Source organism: Canis lupus, chromosome 4 (assembly GCF_048164855.1).
Source record: "Canis lupus baileyi chromosome 4, mCanLup2.hap1, whole genome shotgun sequence".
NCBI classification, from domain to species: Eukaryota; Metazoa; Chordata; class Mammalia; order Carnivora; family Canidae; genus Canis; species Canis lupus.
This window is the reverse complement of record NC_132841.1, coordinates 34,919,706-34,932,764: the sequence shown is the minus strand read 5'-3', so window position 1 is coordinate 34,932,764 and position 13,059 is coordinate 34,919,706. Positions and strand designations below refer to the sequence as shown.

Below are 13,059 nucleotides of genomic sequence, written 5' to 3'. Positions count from 1 at the left end.
CTAATTTATTCTGTATCATAGCAATATACTTTTCTACTGAGCAGCCTCCATGGTCACCATAGCTACTGCTCTTCCCACCACCATGCTGTCATGCTGCCTTCCTGGAAATTGGCTAAAGACATTCTTAAGCCCAACTTTCCTTTAGCTCTGTAGTTTTCATGGGGACTGCCCTTATTACATTCACCTCTTTGGCATAATTTTTAAAGCATTTTGTAAAATCTGTGTGCTTGGGGCACCTAGGTGGCTCAGTCAGTTGAGTATATCTCCTTTTTGCTCAGGTCATGATCTCAGGGTCCTGGGATCGAGCCCCCTATCTGGCTCCCTGCTCAGTGGGAAGCCTGCCTGTCTCCCTCTCTCTCTGCCTGCTGCTCCCTCTGCTCGTTTTCTGTCAAATAAATAAATCTTATCTATATATACACTGTTTTAGCTGCAAGATTAACTCTGTAGGAATAAATATGTACTCTAGCTCACAGCTAGGGACTGGTAGTGGCTTTAGATGGGAAGGTGGCTCACTTAGAATATGGGTGATTCATATTGCATAATGTAGTGTATGGTTACTTTAGTAACGTTGATTAGGTCTTTTCTGAAACTGTATTCTTACTATTTTGTTTCTTTATAATTTCAAAAGTTACCTGACATTTTTTTTTTTTTTTTTTAAAGGTATAGAATGGGCGCTTGGGTAGCTCAGTCGGTTAAGCATCTGCCTTCAGCTCAGGTTATGATCCCAAGGTCCTAAAATAATAAAATCCTAAAAAAAAAAAAAAAGAAAAAAGAAAAAGTGAGGCAGGGAGAGGTGCCTGGGTGGCTTAGTCATTTGAGCATCCGACTCTTGATTTTGTCTCAGGTCATGATCTCAGGTGCAGATCAAGCCCCCTATTGGGGCTTGATCTGCTCTGTAATGGAGCCTAAGATTTTCTCTCTTACCCTCCTCCCACCCCACCCCAACCCCCGTCAAAAATAAATAAATAAAAAGGGAGAGAGGGGACTGGTGGCAGATATCTTAAAAGCATAATATGTTATCTTCCTCCATGCCCCTATCAACAACAATCCAAAACTCCTCCCACCTTGTGGCCTGAAACTCGGGATAAATTTTCTTTTGTGCTTTTTGTTGTAGGTGAACATGCTTAAAAGAGCCTTTCGTTTTATTGTTTATGAACCTTTAAAACATTGAAAAAATATACGGAAATAGAAGAGGTTTTTAAAAGCAAGTAATATATTTTCCTTTAGCAGATTGGTTATAGATGTAGTTTGGCTGCTCCTCCTTAACCATGAAGGGCAACACCTAATGTCCTTTATTGACATTGCTGACTTTCTCTCATGAAACCAGTGTATCTTTGAAAATACCTAGTTAATTCCTAGCCTACATAGGAACATGAGAAGTCCATAAGCACCTGAGTACATCTCAGTTTCCAAAACACATACACTCAACAGTGCATTTTCTGATCTCAGGCATTTTTCTGTATATTTACAAAAATAAATATGGACACAAGTGTACCTTTTGCCAGTTTTACCTTTCTGAGGATGGGATGGGATAGAGAATGGACACACACACTTGTAGAGTTTTGGAGGGTGGAAAGGGAAATAACATGTTAACCAAGGAGTTCAAGGACCTCATAGAAGTTTGAAACAGGGTATGTGCCCAAACCAGCCACATTGTGCAGGGTGCAAACTCCTCTGTTTTCTGCCTCCTGACCAATATTTCTTTCATCTATTTCCTCAGATCAATGTGACCACTGTGCGAGAATATCTGCCAGAAGGCGACTTTTCAATAATGACAGAGATGCTCAAAAAATTCCTGAGCTTCATGAATCTTACTGTAAGTAACTTCTCTTGCAGTTTCTGTGGTCATAAATAGGATACATTAGTAACCATAGAAATTAAAATACTGTGTGGCCTTCGTGACTAGAAGCAAAAACAGGATTCTCTTTTGATGTGTTCTTTTTAAGATAATTTTTATTTATTTTAAGATTTTATTTATTTATTCATGAGAGACACAGGCAGAGGGAGAAGCAGGCTCCATGCAGGGAGCCCGGGACTCAATCCTGGGTCTCTAAGATCAGGCGCTGGGCTGAACGCAGCGCTAAACCGCTGAGCCACCCGGGCTGCCCTCTTTTTAAGATATTTTTTAATACAATATCACTATATATGACCATAGTAATTATCAAAGCCACAATTTAATCTTAGTGTGTTTTGATTCATAGTGTTCAGTTTAGTGAAGCTAAAGAATTTAAGCTTTGATTTGATGCTTGTTAAAATTTGTTAAATATTAACTGTTACTTCCTCTCTACCCCCCCCCCCCCCCCCTTCAGTGTGCTGTTGGAACCACAGGCCAGAAATCTATCTCTAGAGTGATTGAATACTTGGAACATTGCTAGCTGCTTGCTTTACCTTTGCTTCAGGTGCTCGGTAATGCTGGAGCTATTCTTAGACAAAGAAAAGTCATGAAAGAAGTCCTTGAAGATATACCAAGAACATTCATCAGTATCATTCATGTTTGGATTTTTAAGGCCACCTGATTTCTTCGTCATGCATTCTGCATTTGCTAAATGACAGTTACTACATCAATCTGCAACTATCAAAAATGAGGGAAAAGGTTCAGGCTGTTAACAATTCCATGCAGTATTTAAATACACTTACTTTGGCAGAGTTTATACTCTCCCCTTGTTCTCTTGCTTTATTCTGGGCAAGTTGTAAGGGGAAAATTTGTGCTGCTGTTAGTGCAACTGCTGTGTATGTTGAGCCACTGTTGTCATGCCAGCCAGGTGCAGAGGCAGCTTAGCTACTGAGGTATCGAATGTTTTGAGGACATTCTAGACAACAGCTTAGTTCCTTTTTCAGGCTCATTTGCTTTTGCTTTTTGTTGAATGATTCCAATCGTAAATAAAGCTTTTAATAATTTTGTGAATTTTTTTTCTTTGTTGTTCCCTGAACTACTGTCTATATTTAAAATTAGATGGAATCCAAAGACACAAGGGATTAATAGTATATTTTTTTATTTTTCATTTGGTTTGGGTTGTTGAACTATTTTTCACTTTTGAGACCATGACCATATTATCATGCCATGATGAGTCATAGCTGTAGACACAAGAAAACCAACAACAGTTTGAGGGAATATTACATAAGATGATGTGCCCTGTTAAAGGATGAAGCAAAATAGACAAACCCAGGGTAGTTTCAGCTTAATGCTAGAGGAGGCTCTTGAAACATTGTGTTGAGGGAGGACCCTCTAGATATATTTTCTAATGTTCAGTACAATAAATATAAGGAAGCTAAAACACCAATGTGGAATTCATGTTTCCAGAAAATGTGTATATTCTTCTATAGAGTGACAGGATCAAATGCAAAAACGCAAAGCCTTAAATTGCTGGTTCAGAGAAAATCCTTTTTTTTCCCCCCCATTCAGATTCTTAGTTCATAGAACAGTGTGTTTGGAAAACAGTCATGGAACACACAAAACACATTTTATATATTTAATTTCACAACATTGCAAATCTTTCTTGTGTTAATTATTGTTCAGACCACTGGTAAAACTTTTCTTTTTTTGTTGATTGGGCCTGAATACAGGCTTTCCAGAGATCTCTTTCATTAATACTTTTAAATACCTTTCGGGTAGTTATGTCATGTTTCTTCATTGGATTTGTAAAACTTGAAGCCATAAAAATATTAGTTTGGTGTGTATTGAGGAAAATAGCTAAAAGTCTAATTGTTACTCATTTAGACTTTGTTATTTCCTTGTATAAAGTGACAAATCGGGGCTCTTGTATCAGTGCCAGCTGTAATGTTTTTTAAATGCAGTGGCTGCCTTCTATTGTCTTCCTATTTTTGATAATGCAGATTGTTGGGAAATCTATAAGGAAGTAACTGATTCCAGGCAAATTGTTTTCTTCCTCCTACCCACCCAACCCCCACCCATCACCTTCTAACAGCATAGTTATGCCAGTGTAACTTGGGAAAGATTGAGGTCTTATTTGCCCTGAGTATAAAAGCTAGCTTAGCAAACTATTTTAAAAGTATATCAGTAAATGATATTCATAAATTGAATTAGTTAGATATATTTTGTTTAAAAATTTAAAGTGCATTGATATTTATTAATCATTGGATTTAGGAAAAGGAACAGATTTCTGGTAAAACTGACATGCGGCAGATGGTAAAGAATATTATAAAATGTTTGGATGAGAACAATCAGGGCGAACTACATTTTTCTGTTACACTGGTAATCATTTGAGAATTGATTTACCTCAGTGTTTAACAGTTTTTTGTTTTGTTTTGTTTTTTAAATAATAACTAATTGTCAAGCACTGATAGAGATGCAGACTTTGGTGGGGGGGGTGGGGGGAGAAATCACCTCACCAGCTGCAGTGCATTTGTGTGTTTTTAACCCTCAGAGAACTCTGCATTTTAGGGTACTTGAGGCTGACTTGCAAATTAAAGTTTTAAAGTAACCTTTTTTTCCATTGTAAATATTTCTGTAAATACTACCAATTGGAAATTAGAACAGTAGAGTACTTTTCTGAATCCAATCCTATTTTTATTTTATACAGTATTTCTCAGCTGTGATCTTTGGAGCAAAAGCCAACGGCAGGAAAAAAAAATAGTTTGTACCAGTTTCATGAAGTATGTCTTTGGGTTTTTGTAAATAATTTTAACTCAAATAAAATTGCTACTTTCAATACACATGTTGTCTTTAACATAATCTATTGAACTGTTTTTGATGAAGAAATCTCATGAACTTGATATAAATAAGGGGAAACGTGATGTGTACGTGAATTTCCCTTCAACATACATAAAAACCATTTTTTGTTAAATGTTATGTACTTCTCCATGTTTTTAATACTTCTCTGAATATGTTGACTCTCAGAAACTCAGGTTTATTAAGGATGGTGATTTTCTGCTTGTATAGTTATGCCCTTGATGTGTTAAGTTAGTTGCCTTAGTCTTTTTGCCCCTCTGAATATGACCCAAGACTTCTTTGTTTTTTATTTTTTTTTTACAGCTGCTTTTTAGTTTTTCACTTTTCTTGTCAGACTCTTAAGTTTCCCGCACGGAATACAAGTACATTCCTCGACCTCTCCTCACTGCTTTTAATCATAAAACTAGATTGAAGGGCGTCTCCTGTGAGTTCCCCTCCACTCTCCCTTCTTCCAGACGTAAACACAGTGTATCACCATGTTTTAAGAGTGCAGGCTGTGGATTTACAAAGACCTAAACCACACATACATTTGGAAAGCAAGTGCCGATGTGTTAGAGCAATTTCCCAAACTAACTTTTAACCTGCCTACTCAGCTAGAAGATGGGGTTCCTGCTTGCTTCAGAGTTGTGAAGACTCAAACTGCGTGAGAAGCAGTAGCACCGTGTTCCAAATGCAGGTCTTGGTAAATGTTAGCTTTCACCAAACAATTGTTTGGACTCTAAGTAGTTTATACTTGGTAGACTAATAATTTAGAGATAAACATAATAATCCCTAGAGCCAGTTTAAAAAAATGCAAAGACGTATAGGTAGAGCTACTTACAATAAAAATTCGACAGTGACAAATATTTCACTAACAAAAGGAAGATGGGGCAAGAGTAACAATGAGAAAAATAGGAAACAAAAGTAGCAAGAGCAAATAGATTTTAAAAGAATAAAAGCTTTCCTGCAAGACAAACAATATCCACTAAATCGAACAATACCAATAATTATATTAAATGTAGGTATACCAAATACTCCAATTACAAGGCAGAGATCATCAAACTGAAAAAGAGACCTGCTGCATACAAGTAGTTTGAAAGAAAAAAGGATGGGGAGAAAAAGACCATACAAACACTAATCACAAGTTGGAGTGATTATTTAAGACAAAAGATGAATATTAGGCCTAAAAAGCATTTCGTAATAATAATTATGTCTGTGTACCTAGTGGAATTTTAAAAATACAGCAAAAACTAAAAGGTAGAACTAGACAAGGTCACAATCAGATATTTTAACTCTCCACCCCACCCCCCACGGCCCCTGGGAATTGCTAGGATATATATATATTTTTTAAGTCTGTAGGAAACAGGGACGCCTGGGTGGCTCAGCGGTTGGGCATCTGCCTTCGGCTCAGGGAGTGATCCTGGAGTTCTGGGATCGAGTCCCACATCGGGCTCCCTGCATGGAGCCTGCTTCTCCCTCTGCCTTTGTCTCTGTGTCTCTCATGAATAAATAAATAAAATCTTTAAAAAAAAAAAAAAAGTCGGGATCCCTGGGTGGCGCAGCGGTTTGGCGCCTGCCTTTGGCCCAGGGCGCGATCCTGGAGATCCGGGATCGAATCCCACGTCAGGCTCCCGGTACATGGAGCCTGCTTCTCCCTCTGCCTGTGTCTCTGCCTCTCTCTCTCTCTCTCTGTGTGACTATCATAAATAAATAAAAATGTAAAAAAAAAAAAAGTCTGTAGGAAACCGTGATCTGAATGATCACCTACCTTGATATAACTGAAATTTATGGGACACTATTCCACAGTTCTTGGGATGTACCTGAAGCTTTCAGCAACACAAACTGCATGTTGAGTCCTAAAGCAAATCTTGACGTATGTATTTCAGATGACTGGAGCCTTGACCACAAGGACTTCTAGGAGACGTGTCAACATGTAGTACAATATGTAGAAAATAACATTTGAAAATCAAGTATACGTCTAACCTACGACTTATCACAAAGGAAATTCGTAGTTTGAGTCGAATGACAAAATACAAATTAAATCTATGGGATGCAGGTGAAACTGCTTAGAAGAAAATTAGCTTTAATGCTTAGGAAGAAGGCTTAAAATCTAAATACCTGAGGAAACTAGGGGGAGGACAAAAAGCAATTACACCCAAGTAAGCTGAAGGGAAAAAAAAAATAAGTGGAAAGCAATAAAAAAAGTTAAAAGAAAACCCAGAAATTTGGGGCGCCTTGGGTGGCTCAGTCAGTTAAACATCTGCCTTCGGCTGAGATCATGATCCCGGGGTCCTGGGGGCCCTGTGTTGGCTCCCTGCGCGACACGAGTCTGCTCCTCCCTCTGGCCCTCCACCCTGCTTATGATCTATCACTGTGTCTCTCAAATAAATAAAAGTCTTTAAAAAAAAAACAAATTTTACCAAAGCCAATATTCAGTTCTTTGAAAAATTAAATGGATAAACACTTAGCAGGACCAATCAAGAAAGAGAAGTCCCAAATTGCCAGCATCAGGAATGAAAGATGCAATATCAGTATAAACTCTATAGAGACATTTATTATTTAAAAATATATATTTTAGAGCAGAGCTATGGGGGGAGGGGCAAAGGACGAGGGATGGGATCTCAAGCCAACTCCTGCTGCCGAAGGGCTGAACCCATCGGGCTGCTGGGCTGGATCTCACCAGCCTGAGCCGAAATCACGAGTCAGAAGCTCCACTGAGCCTTCCAGGTGCCCTGATCTACAGACATTTAAAAGGATAATATTCTGAGTTAAGCAATCAAGTTTTACAACTTAGACAAAATGAGCAAACTCCTTGAAAAACAAAATTTACTAAGATTGACTTAAAGAACCTGGGGCGCCAGGGTAGCTCAGTTGGTTGAACTGACTGGGTTTCAACTCATGGGTCCTGGGATCAAGCCCACCTGGGGCTCTGTACTCAGTGGGGTGTCTGCTTGATGTTCTCTCCCTCTGCTCCACCCCCACTCGCAATGTACTCACTCCTTGAGTGAATAAACCTTAAAAAAAAAAAGGGGTGAGCAGCCCCGGGGGGCTCGGGGTTTAGCTCTGCCTTCAGCCCAGGGCGTGGTCCTGGAGACCCGGGATCGAGTCCAACATCTGGCTGCCTGGAGCCTGCTTCTCCCTCTGCCTGTGTTTCTGCCTCTCTCTCTCTCTCTCATAAATAAAAAAAAAATATTTTCTTAAAAAAAAGGGAAACCTGACTTGCCCAATATCTAAAAAAAAAGCAAAAACAAAAAAAAATAAATTTTAAAACATACAAATAGAAGTCAGATCAGTGACACATTGTAAAACATTTAAGAAAAATTATTATGAAAAAAACAAAAAAGAAAAATTATTATGAATCTTACATAGACTTATTGAGAAAGCATAGAAAGGATACCAAATCATGGTATAAGGCTTACCCATAAAACCCCTAATATTAAAGGAAAAGGGGAAAAAAGAACATATAGACCAACATTCCATGACTACAGATGCAAAATCTTTAACAAAATATTTAAAAATAAAATCCTTTAGTGTATATACAAAACAATACATCACAACCAAGTGAGATTTATCAAAGGAGTACAAAGTTGGTTTTACAGTCAGAATCAATGTAATAAATTATATCAACAAATTACTAAAATTTATGTGATCATGTTTACATAGAGAAAACGTATGACAGTGCAGTACTCACTTATGATCCTAAAACCTCAGCAAACTAGTATATTGAAATTAAGATAAAAATCTAAAAACCATTTAAAAAAATCTAAAGACCAAACTGGGATTATAGGAGAACTACTAATCAGATAAAGAACATATATAAAAAGTGCTATTATATAATGTATAACATTTTACTCCTAAGATCAAGGCAAAGATATTCAATCTCAACACTTCTATTCTTTGGTTTTCTTAGACTAGAATTGAGAAACTGACCTAAAATTCACATGGAAATGCAAAGGGCCTAAAGTAATCAAAATAATCTTTAAGAATAACAAAGCTGTGGGGCACCTGGGTGAACCCAGGATCAGATGAGTTCCCCATGAGCCCCCCCCCACCCCCCCCCCGCAGGGAACCTGCTTCTCCCTCCGCCTGTGTCTCTGCCTCTCTCTCTGTCTCTCATTCATACACACATACTGATTTTTGGCAGAGGCACCAAAGCAATTTAATGTAGAAACTATTCTAATACATGGTTCTGAAGGAACTGGATGTCAATTAAAACAAAAACGAAACAAAACCCTGACCGCCTACACCTCGTGCCAAACACAAACGTTAATAGCAGATGGATCATACAGACCTAAATGTAAAAGCTAAAACCATGAAGTTTCTGGAAGAAAGGATGAAGGACATATTTATTCATGATTTGGGGATCGGCAAAGATTTTTTTCAGATAACCAATAAAGGAAACAATGGGTTAGACTTCATCCAAATCAAAAACTTCTGCTTTTCAAAATATACCATTAAGAAATGAAAGGGCAAACCTCAGACTGGGAGAAAATACTCACAGATTGTATGTTTGACAAAGGACCTGCGCCCAGGAGAAAAAAACACAACTCAATAATAAAAACCAAACAATCCAATTTTAAAATGGGCAAAAATCCTGAGGAGGTGCCTCACCAAGAATGATATATGAATGACCAATAAATACGTGTAAAAGGGCAAAACATCTTTAGTCATCATTGGAGTGCAAATTTAAATTAGAAGATACTACTTATAAGAACAGATTTCAAAAAATATTAATACTGAATGTTGGCACAAACCAGCAATTGAAACTTTGGTGGGAACGTAAAATAACACCATTTTGGAAAAAATTTGGCAATTCCTTGTAAAATTAAAGATGCAACTGTCCCTCAATCCAGCATTTCCGTTTTGTCCTGAAGAAATGAAAACATTCAGTGGAAAAACTTGTGAAAAAATATTGATATCTACCATATTAACAATACCTACCACTAGAGGGGCACCTGGCTGGCCCTCAGTAGAGCGGGTGACTCTTCATCTCAGGGTCATGAGTTCGAGCACCATGTCAGGTGTAGAGATCGCTTAAAAGCATATGGCTAACACTGGAAAAAAAAAAAATATCTGTCGACAGGCAATGTATAAACAAATTGTGATATATTCAAGCAATTGAATACTACTTAGCAATAAAAAAGGAATAAACTCCTCTTTCAATCAGCAGCATGGATAAATATTTATAATGCTGAAGGGAAGATGAGTAAGAAAGTGAATATGCTTACAGTCTGAATCAATTGAGGCAAAGTTGTAGCGTAGCCAAAACTAGTCTAAGGGAAAAACATTCACAAGTTTATTTAGTAGATAAAAAGTTTGGTGGAAAATACTACATGTTTAGAAATTTTAAAACCCATCTTAATAATTCATAGGTTAAAATGAAATTTTTTAAAAATGTAGAACTCAATAATCGCACAAATAAAAAGGATAAAAAAATTACAGGATACAGCAAAACAGGACCTAACAATAGATGTTAACGTCTATATTTGAAAAACAGAGGAGCTGAAAAAGTCTAAAATACAAACATTCCATTTTAAAGAGAGAATAAACCATTGATGAGTAGAAAGAAGGTAATAGAAATATTTTAAAATTTAGCCTCAAATTGATTATTTGAAAAGGATAACCTAACTTTGAGGACACTGACCAAGAAAGAAGAAATCAAGTATAATTTAAATATTAAATATAAAAATGCATAAGTGCAGGGACAAATTAAAAAGACATTAACTAAATGGTACCTGGCTGGCTCAGTTGGTGGAGTGTGCGACTCTTGATCTCAGTGTCCTCATTTCAAGCTCTACATTGGGTGTGGGGCCTACTTAAAATTAAAATTAAAATTAAAATTAAAAAAAAAAAAAAAAAAAAAGAAGAAGAAGAGGGACATCAGGGTGGTATAGTTAAGTGACTGATTAATGGTTTCAGCTCAGGTTGTGATCTCAGGGTCATGACCCACATCAGGCTCCAGGCTCAGTGTGGCATCTACTTCAGATTCTCTCTCCCTTTCCCTCTGCCCCTCCCACCTATTCTCTAATAAATAAATCAATTCTTATAAAATATATTAACTGAAATAACAAAGATTAGAGGAGAAATAAATGAAACAGAGACTTTGCTTAGGGTTTTCTCTTTCATTGTAAGTAGGCTCCATGCCCAACATGGGGCTTGAACTCAGGACTCTGAGATTAAGAGTTGCATGCTCTACTAGCTGAGCCAGCCAGGCGCCCCTGAAACAGAGACTTTTGTTTTAATTCATTAACTAAGAAGATTTATTTATTTTAGAGAGAAAGAGAGAATGAGTGAAGGGAAGCGGCAGAGGGAGAGGGAGAGAATCTATGGTAGACTCCCTGCTGAGTACAGAGCCTGACACCGTGTTTGCCATGGTGCTCAATCCCACAGCCCCAAGCTCACTGCCCAAGCCAAAATCCAGAGTCAGATGCTAAATGGATTGAGCTACTCAGGTGTCCCTGAAGTAGAGACTTTAAAAAAAAATAGAAAAGATCAATGAATCTAGGAGTTTGTTCTCTGAAAGGATAAACAAACAAATAAAAAAGGACTTGAATAAATAAAATCAACTATGGAGGAGGAATAAGCACTAATACCACAGAAATGTAAATGATTATAAAAGAATACTCTGAAAAATTATATGCCAACAAATTGAACAACATAGAAGAAATGCATAAATTCCTAGAAACCTATAAACTACCAAGAGTAATCAGGAAGAAATAGAAAATTGGAACAGACTGATTATCAGCATTGAAATTGAATCAGTAATCAAGACCAGGACCAGATAGATGGCTTCACAGGGGACTCCTACCAAACATTTAAAGAAGAGTTAATACCTACCTTTTTTTTTTTTTTTTTTAAGATTTATTTATTTGAGAGAGAGCATGCATGCACACAAGGAGGGAGGGGCTGTGGGAGAGAGAGAATCTCAAGCAGACTCTTTGCTGAGCATGGAGACCAATGCAGGTCTCAATCTCATGACCCATGAGATCATGACCTGGGCTGAAATCAAGAGTTGGATGCTTAACTGACTGAGCCACCCAGGTGCCCTGAGTTAATATCTATTCTTAAACTATTCCAAAAAAAAATGGAAGAGGAAGGAGACCTTCCAAATTCATTCTTCAAGACTAGCATTACCCTGATACAAAACCAGTCAAGGAAACTACAAAAAAAGAAAACTATAGATTAATATCTTTGAACATAAATGCAAAAATCCTCAACAACATATTGGCAAACCGAATCCAATAATACATTAAAAAATTGTTCACCATGATCAAGTACGATTTATTCCAGAGATGCGAGGGTACTTCAATATTTACAATCAACAGGATACACTGTGTTAGCAATAGAAAGGATAAAAAACATATGATCATCCCGATAGACGCAAAGGAAGCATGTGACAAAATACAACATCCATTTGTGATTAAAAACTCTCAGCAAAATAGGCTTAAAGGGAACGTATCTCAACATGATAAAGGCCATTTATAAAAAACCCACAGATAACATACTTAATAGTGATCAGGAACAAGACAGGGATGTACACTGTCACCACTTTTATTTAACAAAATCCTGGAAGTCTAAGCTGCAGCAATAAGACAAGGAAAAGAAATAAAAGGCACTCATTTTTTTTTTTCAGAAATAGGTGAAACTGTCACTATTTGCAGATGACATGACACTTTATATAGGAAACCCTAAGGGCAGCCCGGGTGGCTCAGCGGTTTAGCGCCGCCTTCGGCCCAGGGCCTAATCCTGGAGACCCGGGATCAAGTCCCACGTCGGGCTCCCTGCATGGAGCCTGCTTCTCCCTCTGCCTGTGTCTCTGCCTCTCTGCCTCTCTCTCTGTGTCTCTCATGAATAAATAAATAAAATATAAAAAAAAGAAAACCCTAAAGCCTCCACCAAAAAAACTATCAGAACTGATGAATGAATTCAGTAAACTTGTGGGATGCAGAATTAATACATAGAAATCTGTTGCATTTGTACACACTAATAACAAAGTAGCAGAAAGGGAAATTAAGAAAGCAATTCCATTTACAATTGTGCCAAGAATAATAAAATACCTAGGAATAAAGTTAACCAAGGTGGTGAAAGACCTGTACTCTGAAAGCTAAAAGGTCCCAATGATGGAAATTGAAGATGATCAGAAAGGGAGACAGAACGTAAAGACTGCTAACTCTGGGAAACGAACTAGGGGTGGTGGAGGGGGAGGAGGGCGGGGGGTGGGAGTGAATGGGTGACGGGCACTGGGTGTTATTCTGTATGTTAGTAAATTGAACACCAATAAAAAAATAAAAATAAAAAAAAAGAAATTGAAGATGGCACTAACAAATCCAAATCCATGATTATGGATTGGAAGAATTAATATTGTTAAAAAGTCTGTACTACTCAAACCA

General features: G+C 37.5%; 1 protein-coding gene across 3 annotated transcripts in view; it reads left to right on the top strand.

Annotated features, from left to right (window-relative positions):
- Positions 1-4,674, top strand: part of WAPL (WAPL cohesin release factor) — an 81,860-nt gene extending 77,186 nt beyond the window's left edge. For all 3 annotated transcript variants that reach the window (XM_072823842.1, XM_072823840.1, XM_072823841.1), the window contains exons 18-19: positions 1,721-1,816; positions 2,310-4,674. In XM_072823842.1, coding sequence (XP_072679943.1) covers positions 1,721-1,816; positions 2,310-2,375 — 162 coding nt within the window. In that variant the 3' untranslated portion in view covers positions 2,376-4,674. The remainder of the gene's footprint in view (positions 1-1,720; positions 1,817-2,309) is intronic.
- The last annotated feature ends 8,385 nt before the right edge of the window (positions 4,675-13,059 follow it).